Genomic DNA, 20,080 nt, shown 5'->3' with positions numbered 1-20,080 from the left:
CCATCTGGCTGTTGACACTTTTAATTTATAATTCTGATACCCTGTAATCTTGTGTATCCAAAAGTAGTCCCTGTGTCCTCAATATAATAAAGACATGTTTCCTGTGTTTGGAATTTATTCCTCTTAAAAGTTTAGTTGCCAATTTTTACCCCTCTACTAGATACGAAAAGAATATTCCGGTTTTCATTCGTTTAGAAGGTGTGGTGCTTTGTGGCACTGCAGTGCTTGTGTTGAGGGTACTGCCTACTCAGATGGTGAGGAATTCCACGAGAGCCTTAGAGAACAGGATAAGAAAGGAGGTAAAAGGCAAGTGTTAGTCCTTCCTTTTCAGGAAAGAGAGCTGTGCCACATTACTTGGGAACAGACTGTCTTATGCTGACTTTAAAGTGTTGTGGGGTGCACAGATTAAAGACACAGAGAGACCTGTGAGATTGAATTAGGAGTCTTTATCAACCAGCTGGCGACTGCCCGCTCACAGAGCACATCCGGAGAGGACAACCCCGAGTTGTGGTGGTGGGGGCTTTTTAAAGGCAGACACTACATCTTGGTGGCTTTGGCCATTGTCAAGCAAGAAAGCAAAAGTAAAGAAGCCAGAAATGTGCCAGTTACAGCCGGAGGAGCAGACTGGTATATATAGCTTGTTTCTCTCAAAGGAACAGTCCCTGCTCCGAAGCAACCAAGCAAGATAACCTATAACCACCCGGGCAGGCTGTGTCCTGTGAGAAAACCTTAAACTTGAAGTCACCCTGTCACAAAAGAACAGGCACGATAAAGCATCTTAGTAACAATAGGTGATTTGATTTTTGTTCATATGGCACAAAAAATGTTTTATGATCGAGGAGGTAAGTACGCTGTCAGTTCACATGACATGTGAGCTTGCTAGAGTGCATTTAAGAAACTAAAGCAATCATAAAGATGAGAAAGGCAGGTTTCTTTATGAAAGTCCTCAAGGTTCTTCCAAGAGAAGCCATGCAGGTTAGACCCGGAGTCCTTCACCTTCCTGTCCTCAAGCTCATTGGCCTTTTCATGGTAATTTTGGGACGTTTGATGTGAGAATTCCTGCAGGATTTCTTTCCTCCCAAATAGAAGTAGCATTTTATGAGCCAGAGAAAAGTAATGTTGGTTTGTATGCATTTTGTTTTTTGTGCACTGTATGGTTGGGATGGGAAGAATGCTATTCCTCAGATGAGTTTCTGCCTTTATATGTCTTCCAGTCCCTTACTGTGTCTAGCAGTTTGTTCTGAGAAGGACAGATGTCCAGTTCTGTAAAACTTAACAGAACAGTTGATTTTTTTTTTTTTTTTTGACAGGCAGAGTGGACAGTGTGAGAAAGAGACAGAGGAAAGGTCTTCCTTTTGCTGTTGGTTCACCCTCCAGTGGCCGCTGCGGCCGGCGCACCGCGCTGATCCGATAGCAGGAGCCAGGTGCTTCTCCTGGTCTCCCATGGGGTGCAGGGCCCAAGGATTTGGGCCATCCTCCACTGCACTCCCGGGCCATAGCAGAGAGCTGGCCTGGAAGAGGGGCAACTGGGACAGAATCCGGCGCCCCGACCGGGACTAGAACCCGATGTGCCGGCGCCACAGGCTGAGGATTAGCCTATTGAGCCGTGGCGCCGGCCGATCAGTTGATTTTGTTAGGGTTCTGAAGAAGAGAAGAAAACCCAGCAGAAGCAGTTTTATTACTCTTAGCTTACAGTGAAATAATAAAATGTATCTGTGGTAGACAGGAAAAGTGGGATAATTTCCAAGGCTTAAATTTCTGCACAGACTAAGTAGAGTTTTCTTTCTCTCACTCTTTTCACATGATGAGCACTCACGGTTAGCTTTTAGCAGAGGTTAATGTTTTGCTGTGTGACAAAGGGCGTTTTTTAAGCCAACAAATATCTTTTGTGTAAATAATGGGCACTCATCATTTGGCAGAGGTTCTTGACTGTTTTGTAACATTTGATCATTTCATAATGTGATGAGAACTAGGTAGCAGGTTTTCAAAAACACAATATACCTGAGAGTTTGTGTAAATTTCACAGGGCTATGCCATTTGAAACTAGATAAGTTCTGTAGGAAATAGCATCAGTAACAGAAATGTCTTCTATCTTCAGAAATGGAAAAGAACACTTGGGTAACTCAAGAGGTAGACAAAATAGGGCAAGTGTTGGAATCAGTTAGTGACTAAATACAAGACTTGGGTTTTTATGTAGTGCCCTGGATGGCCAGAGAAGGGATCCTCATTAGGGAGGGGTGTTGGGAAGGTCTGGCAGTAAAGGTGCTTAGCTAAAGTGGCCCGGGGACATTGTCTCCTCAGCCAGGGAGGCTAGCAGGAGGCAGGGTGGGCTTGGGACGTGGTGAAGCAGGGTGTAAGAGAGGAGGAGAGGGGCATGGCATGTGTAGAGGAGTGGTGGAAGTCCATTACTGCTTAATCCTCTGGCATCTTATACAGAAACTTGCCAAGTCACTAGTATTCAGTAGTTACTGATTTGATTTCATTATGTTTAGAAGACATTTAAAGGAAAAAATACTGAGTCATTGAAAAGTAAATAATTATAGACTATATGGAGTAATGGGAAAGGGGGAAAGAGCTTTTTAGAATTATGCAAAAACATTAAAAAAGAATTCAAGATTTCTTATGAATTATAGAAAATGTTATTCTAGAAATCAAACTTGTTATAAATGATTAATGAGTAGTTTAAAAATAATTTAAAAAATGAGTGATTAAAAAGTCAGATAAGCTGACATGGCTAATCTCAATGACATTATAATAATCTTGAAAAACGGCCGGCGCCGTGGCTCAACAGGCTAATCCTCCGCCTTGCGGCGCCGGCACACCGGGTTCTAGTCCCGGTCGGGGCACCGATCCTGTCCCGGTTGCCCCTCTTCCAGGCCAGCTCTCTGCTGTGGCTAGGGAGTGCAGTGGAGGATGGCCCAAGTGTTTGGGCTCTGCACCCCATGGGAGACCAGGAGAAGCACCTGGCTCCTGCCATCGGAACAGTGCGGTGCGCCGGCCGCAGCGCGCTACCGCGGCGGCCATTGGAGGGTGAACCAACGGCAAAAGGAAGACCTTTCTCTCTGTCTCTCTCTCACTGTCCACTCTGCCTGTCAAAAATAAAAAAAAGAAAAAAAAAAAAAGAAAAAAAATAATCTTGAAAAACAAAATTCAGCAATGGATGAGAAAGGGAGGAGGTCTTCAGACAGAAAGGGTCAGGGTAATGTAACATGTACGTTACATACAAACTGTTTCTCTCCTGCAGTACTGAAAAGTACTCTCTGGCCCAGTTGAACAACACACAGTTTAAATGTCAGGAGGTATGGTGACATTTCCCCTCTTGTTATGCTAATCTACCTGAACTGGGTACACTGCAGTGTGGGGAGCTGAACCAAGCAGAAACGACATCATGACACCAGGCTGTTGGTCTGCTTTCTTGCAGGGTGACCTCATGGTCACAATTTAGTGTACCAAGGAGTGCTTGTAGGTCTAGTGTTATGTTACAGGCTTCAGTTTAAAAGACCCCATTCAGAAAGCTGGTGTAAGGTTGCATGTTTAGAAGAGACTGTAAACACTCGCCTTTTCTTCATTGTGTGTTAATGACCAGATTGATGGCTTTCTTCTTGTGAATGTCTCTGTGGGCATTGGAGACACTCTTAACCACCAGATGGAATTCTTGGCTCTTTACTTTCCTTGATAGTCCCCACTGCCAGACGCGCTAATTTCACTTGCAGGTGTTACAAAAAACATTTAATTTATAGGTAATCTTTTTTGTTATAAGCTGAGTACCAGTTACAGCTGTAATTCTTTCCATACAGGCTGCTTTGTACCGCCTCAGTGGAGACTGGAACCCCTTACACATTGATCCTAACTTTGCTAACCTCGCAGGTGAGTTGCTAATAACATGAATTAATGGAAAATATCAGCTCCACTATCTAAATGATGTACTTCAAGAGACGGTTAGTGGGGACTGGTACTCTGAGTAACTAAGAAATAGCCCTCTCTGTGTGGCATCGATGCCGAAGTTATGGGGTGGCAGGAACCCGTGTCCCAGAGACGGTGAACTTGATCTCAGGTGATGGCAGAGGGAAGCTCCTGCTCCTTCAGGGGCGGGGCTTGGGGAGCGGCCTGAGGATGGGAGGCTGAAGCGTGAGACGTGGAGGTAACTGGAGGAGCCTGGAACAAGGAGCTCCAAGGGTGGGGAAGGGTCCCCTTGCTTCCTGGATATTGGAATCACCTGGATGATCTTATCATTGCAGCTAAAAGCAAACCAAAGAATTTGTGTTTCTAGGTCTCTCAAGTCTCCTATTTTTTTTTTTTTAACTTCCTTCACTTATTTAGGTCATACTTTTCTTCCAGGAAATATTACTTACAAAATGTTTTGCATGCTTCTTAAAGTAGGTGGTACAATTCTTGCCAATGCAGTTGAAAGACTTACTGTTGAGGCCTTGAATTAACTGTTCTTTGTGTACTAGTCAGTTATGTTTGGTACTATAACATCATTCCTGAGGCTGAATACTTATTAAAAAGAGGTTTATTCAGCTCCCACTTTTGGAGGCTGCCCTTCTGAACAGCATAGCACAAGCTCAGCTTAGCACCTGCTGGCTGCATCACTCCTGGCAGATGGCATCATGGGGGGAGTGGGTGTGAGAGACAGATCTCTGCTGAAGACGGGAAGCTATGGCATGGGAGGGGCCGGTAAGGACCCCACTCCCGGCCCCATTATTTAACGTTCCCACTACCTCTGACATGGCCACACTGGGGACCAAGCTCCCAGCATGTGAGCCCTTGGTGGACAAACCACATGTAACCCATTGGATTCTCCTGCTCAGGCCCCCAAGGTTCCTGTTTGCCTCACAATAAAAAGGACATTCATTCCATCCCCAGTAGTCCCAACATCTTAACTTGTTCAAGCATCACTCATAGTTTCTTTTCTTTTTTAAGTTTATTTGACAAGGTAGAGTTATAGACAGTGAGAGAGAGAGGCAGAGAGAAAGGTCTTCCTTCCGCTGGTTCACTCCCCAAATTGCTGCTACAGCCGGTGCTGCGCCGATCTGAAGCCAGGAGTCAGGTGCTTCTTCCTGGTCTCCCATGCAGGTGTAGGGGCCCAAGCACTTGGGCCATTCTCTGCTGCCCTACCAGGTCACAGCAGAGAGCTGGACTGGAAGAGGAGCAGCTGGGACTAGAACCTGGCGCTCATATGGGATGCCAGTGCCGCAGGCAGAGGATTAACCAAGTGAGCCACGGCGCCAGCCCCATCACTCATTGTTTCATTTGAGACTCATGGCAGACTCTTTATTATCTGGGAGCCCTGGTAGAAATACAGGTTACATAACTGTACCAAGTTACGTGCTTGAGAGATAGAATGGTGGGATGCATACAAAGAAAAACATCCCTATTGCAAAAGAGAGAGATGGGGAAGTAGGAATAGTCACCCTCAAGCCAGGCCTGAGCTCAGCAGGGCAGATGCTAAATCTTAGAGCTCCAAGTCTAGTATTCCGTGTGCACTGTGGAGGGTGGTGGGACCTCAAGATCTCAGGCAGCCCCATCCAGGGTGGCCCATATGGTTGCTCTGTGGCTGGGGCCTGGAAAAAATGGTGTTGCTGGTCGCTGTATCTTTGTGGGGTCTCCTCTGCTGCCTGAGTGCATGGCTCCACCCAGACTCGTCCTGCTGGGTACAGCACACTTCCAACTGACTGCCCAGGCTTTCCTCTGAAGGCTTTGTGGATGCCCCCATGGCCAGACTGCAGAGTCAACACCACGTGGATGCCAAGTCTGCTACCAGCACAGGTGATGCCTGGGCCTGCTTGAACCACGGCTGCAGCAGCCACAGAGTTCGTAACCGTAAATCCAGAATCCGGATGGCCCGGGCCGGGAACACTTGGTTTTTAAACATGAAAGGGGCCTGTTGGCAACTAAATTCTCTCTCTCTCCAGGCTTCGACAAGCCCATTCTGCATGGGTTATGTACCTTCGGATTTTCTGCCCGGCACGTTCTACGGCAGTTTTCTGATAATGATGTTTCCAGATTCAAGGCAATTAAGGTATATGTATGTTACCACATAATTTGAATTTAGTTCCTTTTTCCAGCATTAGAAAAGGAGTTTTATTGACTCAGTCTAAAATTGATACCATACGATAACAATACACATTTTTATTATTAGGAGTTGGTAATTAGCACATTTTCCTTTTGTAGCTCTAAATAGTTTTCTTACATATACACCATTAAGGATATCATGCACAGTTCTGATTGTAACAGATTGGATGGTTTTCTAAATTAATTAGTTGTACACATATATCAGCATATATACCTTAAAAACTCAAGATTTACTTTTTTCTTTTACTGTTTTGTAATTTGCATCAATGTACCTGAAAACATTAATTGTATTTGAACTCTAGTAAACATGGTAACAAAGGAACAAGTTAAAAAAACTTTATTAAAATAAAGAGAACAGATTGTATGCATTCCATAGGTACATTTCCAAGAAGACAAGCATGTTATGCCCAGTTCAGTCGTCCCCAAAGACCACTAAGGAGCCGATACCGCTGTAAAGCACACGAGAGTTTTATTGCAGGTCCGGGCCTGGTCTCTCAATCAACACCGACGCAGCGGGTCTGAATTGAGAGCTCCAACCCTTCAGTTAACAGGGTTTTTACAGGGTTTTCAGAGACATTCTATACATCATGGTGCCATTTAGCAAATCATCTCATCCCACAGGAAATTCAAAAGACATCTCCTAGAATTGATTAGTGCATCCAGTGGTGGGAACGGACCTACTAAAGGTGGTTGGATGGCTTTGGGGTTGATGCCTTTTGAACTGATTGGCTGAAGCACAGGGTCCGAGCTGCTGGGGTGTATGTGCTGAACTGCAGGGTCTTGGGTAGCTATCAATCACCTTATCTGCCCTGAGAAGACACCAGGAACTCTAGGTATTTCTCTGTTATCTGTTAATCGGCTATTGCTAGGAGAGTTTATTGCAAGGGGAGTTCATTTATTTACTTTTAGGAGCTTCTGGCTTAGGGTTCAGGGCCTGGTCAGGCCCAAATTACAAGATGGAGGCCTAATTTAAAATAGTTATACCTTGATCCAGGCTCAGGTCTCACAAAGCACACTTCCCTCACTCCTCTGCTCCCCTTCGAACCCCTCCTCCTCTGCTTTCTTCATCAGTTTTTGCAAAGTCATAATTTTACTCCACTGTGTATTCACAGGGTTAATTTGACATTGATCATAATATTTTTTTCATTTATTAAACTTTTATTTAATGAATATAAATTTCCAAAATACAGCTTATGGATTACAATGGCTTCCCCCCTCCCATAACTTCCCTCCACCCGCAACCCTCCCCTTTCCCGCTCCCTCTCCCCTTCCATTCATATCAAGATTCATTTTCAATTCTCTTTATATACAGAAGATCAGTTTAGCATATATTAAGTAAAGATTTCAACAGTTTGCCCCCATATAACAACACAAAGTGAAAAAAATACTGTTGGAGTACTAGTTATAGCATTAAATAACAGTGTATAGCACATTAAAGACAGAGATCCTACATAATATTTTTTTAAAAATTAATTAATTTTCTATGCCATTTCCAATTTAACACCAGGTTTTTTTTTTTTCCATTTCCAATTATCTTTATATACAGAAGATCGATTCAGTATATAATTAGTGAAGATTTCATCAGTTAGCACCCACACAGAAACACAAAGTGTAAAAATACTGTTTCAGTACTAGTTATAGCATCACTGCACATTAGACAACACATTAAGGACAGATCCCACATGAGATGTAAGTACACAGTGACTCCTGTTGCTGACTTAACAATTTGACACTCTGGTTTATGGCGTCAGTAATCTCCCTAGGCTCTAGTCAGCTATGGAAGTCCTGAATCTAGATGTACAATGTAATACTTTATCCTTTTTAGTATTTTTTGTTGCTATTGCTGTTGTTCTAGTACTAGTGGTTGAACTCTGTAATTAACACACAATTATTCTTAGGTGTTTAAATTTTAACTGAAAAGCGATCCCTGTTAGATATAAAAGTGGAAAAAGAGAGGGAGGAGATGTACAATTTGGGACATGCTCAATCGGACTTGCCCCAAATGGTGGAGTTAGAAATGTGCCAGGGGATTCCAATACAATCCCATCAAGGTGGCATGTACCAATGCCATCTCTCTAGTCCAAGTGATCAATTTCAGTTCACAATTGATGGCTCTGATAGGTCTAAGAGTCAAAGGGATCACACAAACAAGACAAGTGTCTGCTAATACTAACTGATAGAATCAAAAAGGGAGAGAATGATCCAACATGGGAAGCGGGGGACACAGCAGACTCATAGAATGGCAGATGTCCTAAACAACACTCTGGCCTCAGAATCAGCCCTTAAGGCATTCGGATCTGGCTGAAGAGCCCATGAGAGTATTGTAGGCATGGAAAGCCAAGATACCATGGAAAAGAAAAAAAAGAAGAAGACCTAAATGAAAGATCTCTGTGAGTGAGATCCCAGTGGAAAGAATGGGGCCATCAAAGAAGGAAGTACCTTTCTCTGAAGGGAGGAGAGAACTTCTACTTTGACTATGACCCTATCAGAATAAGATCAAAGTCAGTGAACTCTAAAGGCTTCCATAGCCTTGGCAACTCATGATCATAATATTTAAAAAAAGTAGGAATATATTTCTATAGGAGTATATATAAGTGCTAAAAATAGCAATCCTTTTCCAAAGTGACCATTTCATTCCTTTACATTTTGTTGTATTCTGTATTAGCTGTCACATATCAGAGAAAATACATGATATTTGTGTTTTTGAGACTGGCTTATTTCCTAAGCAAAATAGTTTCTACAAAATGCATCCATTTTGTTGCAAAAAACAGGATTTCATTCATTGTATGGCTGAGTAGTGTTCCACAGTGTATATATACTATATTTTCTTTATCCATTCATCATTTGATAGATATCTGGGTTGATTGCATGTATTAGCTGTTGTGAATTGAGCTGCAATAAATATGGGGTACAAATAACTCTTACGATGATTTAATTTCCTGGTAAGTTTCTAGGAATCAGATGGCTGGGTCATCTGATAGGTCTATTTTCAGATTTCTGAGGAATCTCCATGCTGTCTAAAATAATGGTCATACCAGTTGACATTCCTACCAGCAGTGGGTTAGCATACCATTTCCCCCACGTCCTTGCTAGCGTGTATTGTTTTATGATTTTTGGATGATAGCCATTCTAAAAGGGGTGAAGTAAAAGCTCATTGTTTTTTTTTTTTTTTTGAGATTTATTTATTTATTTGAAAGGAAGAGTTTACAAAGAGGCAGAGAGAGAGAGAGAGAGAGAGAGAGAGAGATCTTCCATCCACTGATTCACTCCCTAAAAGGCCACAATGGCTGGAGCTGGGCCAATCCAAAGTCAGGAGCCAGGAGTTTTTCTCAGTCTCCCACTCTGGTGCAGGGGCCCAAGAACTTGGGCCATCTTCTACTGCTTTCCCAGGCCATAGCAGAGAGCTGGATTGGAAGTGGAGCAGCTGGATCGCCAACTAATGCCCACATGGGATGCTGGCGCTACAGGCAGCAGCTTTACCCACTATGCCACAGTGCCAGCCCCCTCATTGTGGTTCTTACTTGCATTTCCGTGATGGCTAGTGATCCTGAGCATTTCTTCATCTGTCTGTTGGCCTTTTGTATTTCATCCTTTGAAAAATGCGTGTTCACATTCTTTGCCTGTTTCTTAACTGGATTGTTTGTTTTGCTGTTGATTTTCATAAGCTGTATAGACTCTGGATATTAATCCTTTATCGGTTGTATGGTTTGCAAATATTTTCTCCCATTCTGTTGGTTGCCTCTTCACTTTGTTGAGTGTTTCCTTTGCAGTGCAAAAGCTTCTTAGCTTTTGTGTATTTTTGCTGTAGTTACCTGTGCTTCTGGGTTTTTTTGAGAAGTCTTTGCCTATTCCAGTGTTTTTCAGAGTTTCCTCCATGTTTTCCTTTAGTAATTTATCGCTATCAGGTTGCAGATTTAGATGATTGATCCATTTTATGTTGATTTTGGTATAAGGTGTAAGGTTATGGGTCTAGTTTCATACTTCTGCACACACAGATCCAGTTTTCCCTGCACGATTTGTTTAAGAGACTAAGTTTTCTCCAAGAATTGAGTTAAGCTTGTTTGTCAAAGATTAGTTGGATTAATTTCTGTGGTTTCTATTTGGTTCCATTGGTCTGCATCTCTAGGTTTATGACAGTACCAGGTTGTCTTGATTATAACTGTCCTGTAGTGTGCCTTGAAGTCTGGTATTGTGATGGCTCCAGCTTTGTTTTTGTTGTTTAAGATTGCCTTAGCTATTCAGGGTCTTCTGTGTTTCCATATGGATTTTAGCTTCATTTTTCCTCCATCTGAGAAGAATGTTGTTAGTGTTTTGATTTGGATTGCATTGATTCTGGAAATTGCTTTCAGTAGTGTGTACGTTTTGATGATATTAGTTCTTCCAGTCCACAAACATAGAAGATTTTCCCATTTTTATGTGTCTTCTATTTCTTTAATTTTTTATAATTTTCACTATGGAGATCTTTCACTTCCTTGGTTAAATTTATTCCAAAATATTTAATATTTTTCTGTAGCTGTTGTGAATGGGACCGATTTACAAGTTTTTTCTCAACCATGGCATTGTGTGTGTGTACAAAGGCTATTGATTTTTGTGTGTTCATTTTATATTCTGCAACTTCACCAAACTTTTTAAAATTCCATTGTTCTTTCTCTCTGTTATCTTTTTAAGATTTTATTTATTTGAGAGGTAGAGTTGCAGACAGTGACAGGAGAGACAGGAGAAAGGTCTTACATTCACTGGTTCACTCCCCAAATGGCCACAACGGCTGGAGCTGGGCCAATCCAAAGGCGGTAACCCGGACTTTCTTCTGGGTCTTCCACGCAGGCACAGGGCCAAAGGGCTTGGGCCATCTTCTACTGCTTTCTCAGGCCTTAGCAGAGAGCTGGATCCGAAGAGGAGCAGCTGGGACTGGACCTGGTGCCCATATGGGATGCTGGAGGGGGGTTAACCTACTGCACCACAGTGCTGGCCCCCCAATAGTCTTTTTTTTTAACTTTTATTTAATAAATATAAATTTCCAAAGTACAGCTTTTGGATTACAGTGCCTTTCCACCTACCCATAGCTTCCCTCCCACCCGCACCCCTCCCATCTCCTGCTCCCTCTCCCATTCCATTCACATCAAGATTCATGTTCAATTATCTTTATATACAGAAGATCAATTTAGTATATATTAAGTAAAGATTTTAACAGTTTGTACCCACACAGTAACACAAAGTGTAAAGTACTGCTTGAGTACTAGTTATAGCATTAATTCACATTGTACAACACATTAAGGACAGAGATCCCACATAAGGAGTAAGTACACAGTGACTCTTGTTGTTGACTTAACAATTGACACTCTTGTTTGTAGCGTCAGTAATCACCATAGGCTCTTGTCATGAGTTGCCAAGGCTATGGAAGCCTTTTGAGTTCACCAGCTCCGATCTTATTTAGACAACGTCATAGTCAAAGTGGAAGTTCTCTCCTCCCTTCAGAGAAAGGTACTTCCTGCTTTGATGGCCCATTCTTTCCGCTGGGATCTCACTCACAGAGATCTTTCATTTAGGGTTTTTTTTTTTTTTTTTTTGCCAGAGTGTCTTGGCTTTCCATGCATAAAATACCCAATAGTCTCTTACTGAAATCTTTTGGTTCCCCTAAATATAAAGCATCATATTATTTGCAAACAGTTATAATTTGACTTCCTCCTTTTCAATTTGTATCCTTTGATTCCTTTCTTTCTTTCTTTCCTTCCTTCCTTCCTTCCTTCTTTCCTTCTTTCCTTCTTCCTTTCTTTCTTCCTTCCTTTCTTTGTTCCTTTCTTTCTCCCTTTCTTCCTTTCTTCCTTCCTTCCTTTCCTTCCTTTACTTCCTTTCCTTCCTTTCCTTCTTTCCTTCTTTCCTTCTTCCTTCCTTCCTTTCTTCCTTCCTCCCTCCCTCCCTCCCTTCCTTCCTTCCTTCCTTTCTTTCCTTCTTTTCCCCTCCCTCCCTCCCTCCCTCCCTCCCTTCCTTCCTTCCTTCCTTCCTTCCTTCCTTCCTTCCTTCCTTCCTTCCTTCCTTCCTTCCTTTCTTCCTTTCTCAGTATGATGCTGGCTGTGATGTTGTCATACATTGCCTTGATTACGTTGAAGTTCCTTCTATACCCAATTGTTTTAGGTTTTTATCATGAAGGATGTTGTATTTTATCAAATGCTTTCTCTGCATCTGTTGAGAAAATATGCTTTTGTTCTTCAGTTTGTTAATGTGATGTATCACATTTACTGATTTCTGAATACTTAACCATCCCTGCAGATCAAGGATAAATCCCACTTGGTGTGGCTGAAAGATTTTTCTCATGTGTTGTTGGATTTAAATAGTTACTGTTTTGTTGAGGATTTTTGCATCTATTTTCATCAGGGATATTGATCTATAGTTTTCTTTCTTTGTTGCACCTTTTTCTGGTTTTGGAATTAAGGTAATGCTGGCCTCACTTAAGGAGTTTTGGTGAATTCCGTCTTTTTCAAACGTTTTGAATAGTTCAAGAAGAACTCAGCCAGTTGTGTCTTTTAATTGGAGAATTTAGGCCATTTACATTCAAGTTATTATTGCTAAATAATGACATTTTTCCATAAATATTCCTGTTGTTTGCTTTGGATTTCCTTTGTACTTTTACTGGGTTTTCTGCCTTCACATTCTTTCATCATGATTTCTTTTTTTCTCTGTTTCTGTGTGTAGCACATCCTTAAGAATCGTTTATAAGGCTGAACAAGTGGTGACAGATTCTTACAACTTCTGTTTGGCAAGGTCTTTATTTCACCTTCATTTATAAATGAGAGCTTTGGTGGGTACAGTGTTCTGCGTTGACAGTTTCTTTGTTTTAGGACTGAACTCTACGTCACCATTCTCCCTAGCCTGTAGGGTTTCTGATGAGAAATCAGGTGTGAGTGTGATTGTGGATCCTCCAATCGTCACCTGCTGTTCTACTCGTGCACATTTTAGAATCTGTTTATGTTTTACTATGGGAAGTCTGACTCTCAGGTGTGGTGAAGATCTTTTCCGATCCTGTCTGTTAGGAGTTCTTTGTTTCCTGTACTTGGACGTCTCTTTCTCCCAATTAGGGAAGTTTCTGCTGTTACTTTACTGAACAGGCCTTCTAATGCATTCTCTCTTTCCACTCCTTCGGGAGCCCTAAGGCCTGTATGTGTGGTCGTGTGATGGTATCCCATAAATCTCTAAGTTGGCCCATAAATCTCTAACACTGTTTTCAGTTTTTCTTTTTTTTCCTCCTCCTTTTTGGTTGACTGTTTCCAAGGGTTTGTCTTGAGGCTGGGATATATGCTTTTCTGCCTCACCTAGTGTACTCTTGAGGCTTTCCACTGTATTTTCTGTTTCAAAATTTGATTCTTCAATTCTAATATTTCAGTTTTGTTTCACTTCAATATTTCACTCAATCTGTTGGCAAAGTTTTTAATCCATATCATGTATGCATTTCTTTATATCATGAATTTGTTTCTCTGTGTTTCTGAGCAATTTCATGATTGTGCTTGGGAATTCATTTTCAGGCCTTTCATCAATCTCTGTGTCTTCACATTCTAATATTGAAGTGTTGTTGTGTTCCTTTTGGGGTGTCATGTTCTTGTTTCTGTATTTCTGTGTTTATTTTGAGGCATTTCTGGAAACACTTCTTGGTTTTCTGTCTGATGGGAATTTTCTTTGAATTATTCCTCAGTGGCTTAGTGGCGTGTCTGCTCCTTCGGTGGCTCTCCAGAGGTGTGAGCAGCATGGGGCCAGGGAGCTCTGGTCAGTGCTCAGGGTGGGGTGAGAATCCAGGGCGACACCCAGGTTGGGCGTGGTAGATCTCCTGTATTGTCAGCAGGGGGAAGGTATGACCACGCCTGTTAGCATAATCACAGTCTTACCTCCTCTCTCCCAGACTGATCAGTGCCCGGGGTTAGCCCACAATGGGTACAGGCCCTGTCCACGCAGGAGCGTGAACTGCATGAAGGATCTGTGCAGTCCTCAGTGTGAGCCTGGAACCCCAGGCAGTCAGGGAGCACTGAGCCTCTACAGCCAGACACAGTGGTTGCCCAGAGCCCCTGCTTCACCTTGTACCCTGTTGTACAGTCAGAGAATTCCCACAGTCACAGCATGCAGGGCTTCATGGTCATGGGTTAGAGGATCCACTCAGCTGCGAGCCTGCCATGTCCATAGAGAGAGCAGAGACATTCCCAGAGCCAGCCGCCTGTGGGTGCTCTGCCTTGGCGGTTTGGAGCCTATGATAGGCCTGTTAGATGCTCCCATCCCCTCAGTCTAAGTGGGTGCCCAGCCCCCTGCCAACCCTCCTGGCCGGACTCAGTGTCAGTGGGGAACGTGGATTTTTCCCTCTGCTAAAATCCCCTAGCCATGTGTGAGAGCCGCCACAGCCCCTGCTGGTGTTAAGATGGCCCTTTCTCACTGTTGGTTGCCTGGTGCCCTTGTCAGGGGATGGGGACAAAGAAATATGCTTTTCTGTGCTTTTTCCTTCACTGGATTAGGTAGGTACCTCGCCACCCACTAGGGCTCCAGGCCTGCCTCAAAGTCAGTGTGGTGTGCAAGGTTCTCCCTTAGGCAGTAGCACCGGTGTTACCCGCTGCTGCAGCTGCCGTCACCTTGCTCTCAGAGCTGTCTCTTCCAGCGTCCCCTGCGGGAGTCGTGGATGGTGTCCCCACTCCCCGCTGCGTGTCTGCACTTTCCATGCTGCTCCATGGTGTCTGTCTTCTTTCTGTGGACGTTCCACTGCAAGCTTCTCTTCCACTGTCCCCTAGGAATCCACTTCCCCAGCATTTCTTCTGTTATCCTGTCTCTTCCCTTGGTCAAAATCAGCACGTCTTTTTCCCTATTCAGCCATCATAGACACCCCCCTCCCCCAGTTTTTTTAAATTAATGTGAAAGGCAGAGAGACAGGTGTTTGGCACTTGGGACACCCATATCCCTCGTCAGCGTTCCTGGGTTTGAGTTACAGTTCTGTTTCTGATTCTAGCTTCCTGCTTCTCCGTGTCTGCATTTCAAGTAAATGAAACACAAATAAGTAAACAAGGAGACAGACAGAAAGCCCCGTTCTCTGGTTGCTTCCCAAATGCCTGTAGCACTTGGGTGGGAGGAGCCCAGCCATTTGAGTCATTTCTGCTGCGTCCTCCCAAGGTGCACCTTCGCAGTGAGCTGGAATTGGGAGTGCAGCAAGCACTTGAACCCGGGTGCTTGTCTGAGGCCCGCCTTTTAGTTTTTTTACTTTTAAGTTGATTCAAGTTTTTAACCATTATAAATTACAGGGAAAAATGTGTTTCTACAATATTTTTGCTTAATTGTAAGTCAAATGATATACAGTTAAAAAGAAAAAAGTGTAAAGCATTGTCAAAGAGCTTCAGAAACTTTTATTAGTGTACGTTCCGTGCTCTGCCCTTGATAATGTTGATTGTTCTCATGCCTTTCTTTTTATTGCAACTATTTTTATTGTCAAATAATATGTGCACAGAGTAAATCAAGTGTGGAAAATGCTACAAAGTGGGATTATTTTTCCCTACATGTCCACCTCAGGCCTCTTTTTTCCAGATGTGATTAGGATCACTTTTTACAGTTTCTGCATTGTTTTGTGGTTAGCTGTGCAGCTCTGCCTAATGAGTATGGTTTTGTTTCTTGTCAAGATAAAATGTGATGTTCTTACTCATTTCTTTGAAAAATGAAGAATTATATACACGTTGTTGTATCCTTTCTCTACTGCTTTTACTTTTTTTTTTTTTTTTTTGACCGGCAGAGTGGACAGAGAGAGACAGAGAGAAAGGTCTTCCTTTTGCCGTTGGTTCACCCTCCAATGGCCACCGTGGCCAGCGCACTGCGCTGATCCGAAGGCAGGAGCCAGGCGCTTCTCCTGGTCTCCCATGTGGGTGCAGGGCCCAAGCACTTGGGCCATCCTCCACTGCACACCCGGGCCATAGCAGAGAGCTGGCCTGGAAGAGGGGCAACCGGGACAGAATCTGGCGCCCCGACCGGGACTAGAACCTGGTGTGCCGGGCGCCGCTAGGCGGAGGATTAGCCTGTTGAGCCACGGCGCCGGCCTTCTCTACTGCTGTTATCATATTTTTTGATGTTTTATGAATTTAAATATATCAAGCCTCTGTTTTCTTCCTTTTATACTCTTTGAATGCCCATCTAAATTGTTTCCCCATAAGAGAGGTTTTGCTTCAAAACATTTTAAGCTCTGAACTCTTTTTTTTTGTTTTTTTTCAGGCTCGTTTTGCAAAACCAGTGTACCCAGGACAAACTCTGCAAACTGAGATGTGGAAAGAAGGAGACAGAATCCATTTTCAGACCAAGGTATGGATAACAGAGTCGGAGACACGGCTTTGTGACCCCGTTTCCCTAAACTCTGTAATTTTGTTCCTATTAGCACAGTTTTTGGGTTAGTACTAGATGACGTTTTACTTAGAAATTTTTTCCCTTCACCAGGGGGAACTTTAGTTGAAAATATATGTTGTGCACCTTACTTTTTATTTTCTGTCATAACTTTCAACTAAAATGGTTGCCTGTCTACCTAGCTATTAGCCAGGCTGCTCTGAGATTCCAGCCAACCATGTATTTTTGGCTGAACTTGTCAGCTAAGTTGTTGTCAACGTGTGATCTTCCAAAAATTAAAGACATGACTCAGATGCACAAGGAAACCATGACAGAAATTTATTTAATGAAGGATCTTGCAACATCATAAAAGTGCTGCAAAAGAGAATACAGAAAAGAGCATTCTAAAATAATTTTGCTGAGTTAGAGACAAAACTAGATATTCAACAGAACAGTAAAATCATATCCATTATAGTTATCTTTTCTCTGAAGCAAAACCTTGTGCATTTGATTACACAGAAATCCACAAGTTACTGTTGTACAGCACAGAGCTTGGGCTTAATAGTAAGATACAAGTCGAAAGTATATTTCCCCATAGAATCCAGCGGGTTTTGGATGTGAGAGTCAGCATTGCCCTAGTAAAATACTAAAGAGACAGGCAGTCACTGTTGTGTTGGCAAGTTTTTCAAAGATAATATTTATTAATACAATTGGCCACATACAGTTTTGGTCTGATCATTTTGCATTTACATAGGATAGGTTAGAGAACCTCAACAATAATAGTAACAGCTTCCTTTTATTAAAAACTATAAGCAAGCTATAGTTTATATTGCCCATCTTTAATAGGAACAACAACTCTGCATTTACATACTGGGACAGGGAATCTATGTGTCGGAATTAATTTCTCATGGTCATATAGCAGGTGGTTGAGTTGGAATAGAAGTCCAGGTAGCCACGTTCCAAAGCTTAAATCTCAGGGCCCTCCCACTTTATGCTGTATCATGTTTTGTTTCGTTTTTCTTACACATTGAGAGCTACAAAATTCTTCTTAGTGGTTACCCTATTCTTGAATCCTGGTTGCTGTTTGAAATACACTGTCCTGCTTAATCTGTGCACACTTTTTATTTTAGTTTTTAAAAAGCTTATTTAAGAGGCAGAGAGAGACCCACACAGAGACAGACAGACGCATGGAGGGAGGGTGGGAGGGAGGGGTGGGCGGGGAGAGATTGCTTCCATCAGCTGGTTCACTCTTCAAGTGCCTGCAGTGACAGGAACTGTGCCAAGACTGAAAGCTGGAAGTTGGAAGCTCAGTCTGGTTCTCCCACGTACTTGAGCTATCTTCTCAGCCTTCTGGGGTCTGCATCAGAAGGAAGCCGGTATCAGGAATCAGAGCTGGGTTTTGAATGCAGATACTGCTTGTAGGGTGTGGGCATCTTAACCCCTAGGTTAAACACGGCCTTATGTTCCTTTGTCGGTTCCTCCTATCTGTTAGGCTTCAGCTGAAGCTCTTCCTTGTTCTTGCTGCTCCCCTCTTTCCCATCCTTGCATGTGCCTAGCACTGGCTTTCTCTGAAACCCTCCTACAGGTGAGATCTGTACTGCATGTTCTGTGGCCTTCTTATTTTCTAATTAGCTTTGATTTTTTAAAATAAGATTATGAACTCCAAAAGTATTGCAGACCACAGTTATACTACAGGTTTCTACTCTCCTACAATGCTAGTCATGAACAGTACCTACATAATTTCCATGGATGTAAACCTAAGTGGAGGTGGTTGGGAAATAGTCTCTAAATAGTGGTACATCCCTGTCAGTCTGATAAATTCTAAGTGCACCTTCTTACCCTTTCAGTTTATTTGCTGTTTTTCTCCAGTTATTAGAGGTGTTCTTTTTAAATTACTTATAATAAGGGTACTTCAAAATATTCATGGACAGTGAAAACAAAAGATGAATTTAGTTTGTTAAAAAAATTTTGAAATCTGTGCAAGTAGTCTTCAGAAAGTTTAGGAAAAATGTGTGTGATGAAAGAACTGCATGGATATCAGGATTCTTTTGTCTCCAGATAAATTCCACTTTTCATAAACCTCTCAAAAGTGCCCTCGTACAGGACTTCTTTCTTCCGTATGTTAGGAGACACTTAAAACCAGTGTTTCAAAGTTCTGTTCTTGACTTGATTAGAAGAAAGTAATTAACTAGAGAACTAGAGTGCATTTTGTTCATTAATTATCTCTTTCCATATTTTCCACCATATATAAAGTAAAATGAACAAATTGATCAAAAGAATGGTCTTGATGATTGCAAATCATAATTTTACTAATCTTGAGAGACAGCGTATTTATGGGTAGCAATACCATAATTTTTAGGAAAGAATAGCAATTGGAATAACTTGATATGAAAGATCAGGAATAGGAATTTGTGTTTCTTTAATAACTGTTAGGTATTTATGTTAGCTGGAACTCACAGTCAGTCCATTTCTGTTCCTAATTCCGGTTTCCTGCTGATGTGCACCCTGGTACGCAGCATTTGGGTCCCAGCGAGTTTCCAGCTTTGGTCTGGCCTAGCCCTGGCTGTTCCTTTTGAAAGTGAACCAATGATTGGAAAATACTGCTCTCAGTCTCTCTCTCCTCTCTCTGCCTTTCAGAAACATGAAAAACACCATCATGGTCTGCTCTTATCATTTTATTGTGTGTTGATGAAACAAATAATTTGAATGCAATTAACTCAGATATTGTGCCATATCTTTTTTTTTTTTTAAGATTTAATTATTTATTGAAAGCCTGAATTACAGAGAGGGTAAGGCAGAGAGAGAGAGAGAGAGAGAGGTCTTGCATCTGTGGTTCACTCCCCAAGTGGCCGCAATGGCCAGAGCTGGGTCCCTCCGAAGCCAGGAACCAGCAGCTTCCTCTAGGTCTCCCAAGTAGTTGCAGGGGCCCAAGGACTTGGGTCATTTTCTGCTACTTTCTCAGGCCACAGTTGAGAGCTAGATCAGAAGTGGAGCAGCCAGTACCTGAACTGGCACTGCAGGCGGTGGCTTTACCTGCTATGCCACAGCGCCGGCCCCACCATAACTTTTATTATTTGGAATAGTTCATTACTTCTCACTCTGGCTTCCCACTAGAGATACTCTTATGTTTTTTTGGGAAAAAAGTCTTCAAAGAATCATTGCCTAGGCTCCATCCCAGACTGCTAAAATTGGAATTTTGAGGGATGAGACCTGGTCAAAGATTTTTTTTTTTTTTTTTTTTTTTTTAAATAAGGGCTGTAGCTGATTCTACAGCCAGGGTTAATAATAGTTGTATTAAATCAGAAAGCCTTTGTGTTTGTTTATCTTGACATTTATTTTTTTCATTTTTATTTTATTTGGGTTATTTTCTTTTTCACACGAGACAGAATCATAGTTTTCTGGGGACAGGGCCGTGGCTTAGAAGCTTAGGCTTTGGCCTGCAGTGTCACCCCATATGGGCACCAGTTCTAGTCCTGGCTGCTCCACTTCCAATCCTGCTCCCTACCTAATGCGCCTGGGAATCAGTGGATGATGGCCCAGGTGCTTGGCCTCTTGTACCCACATGGAGACCTGGATGAAGCTCCCAGCTCCTGGTTTCAGCCTGGTCCGGCCCTGGCTGTTGTGGCCATTTGGGGAATGAAGCAGTGAGGGAAGGCCTCTCCTTTCTCTTTACCCTTCTCTC

At 42.5% G+C, this 20,080-nt stretch overlaps 1 protein-coding gene across 1 annotated transcript in view; it reads left to right on the top strand.

Annotated features, from left to right (window-relative positions):
• Positions 1 to 20,080, top strand: part of HSD17B4 (hydroxysteroid 17-beta dehydrogenase 4) — a 96,190-nt gene that overhangs the window by 55,587 nt on the left and 20,523 nt on the right. The window contains exons 18-20 of the mRNA XM_062189273.1: positions 3,798 to 3,867; positions 5,916 to 6,022; positions 16,294 to 16,380. Of these exons, the coding sequence (XP_062045257.1) occupies positions 3,798 to 3,867; positions 5,916 to 6,022; positions 16,294 to 16,380 (264 nt within the window). The remainder of the gene's footprint in view (positions 1 to 3,797; positions 3,868 to 5,915; positions 6,023 to 16,293; positions 16,381 to 20,080) is intronic.

This window comes from Lepus europaeus, chromosome 4 (genome assembly GCF_033115175.1).
Source record: "Lepus europaeus isolate LE1 chromosome 4, mLepTim1.pri, whole genome shotgun sequence".
Classification (NCBI taxonomy): domain Eukaryota; kingdom Metazoa; phylum Chordata; class Mammalia; order Lagomorpha; family Leporidae; genus Lepus; species Lepus europaeus.
This window is presented reverse-complemented; position numbering and strand designations above follow the sequence as displayed.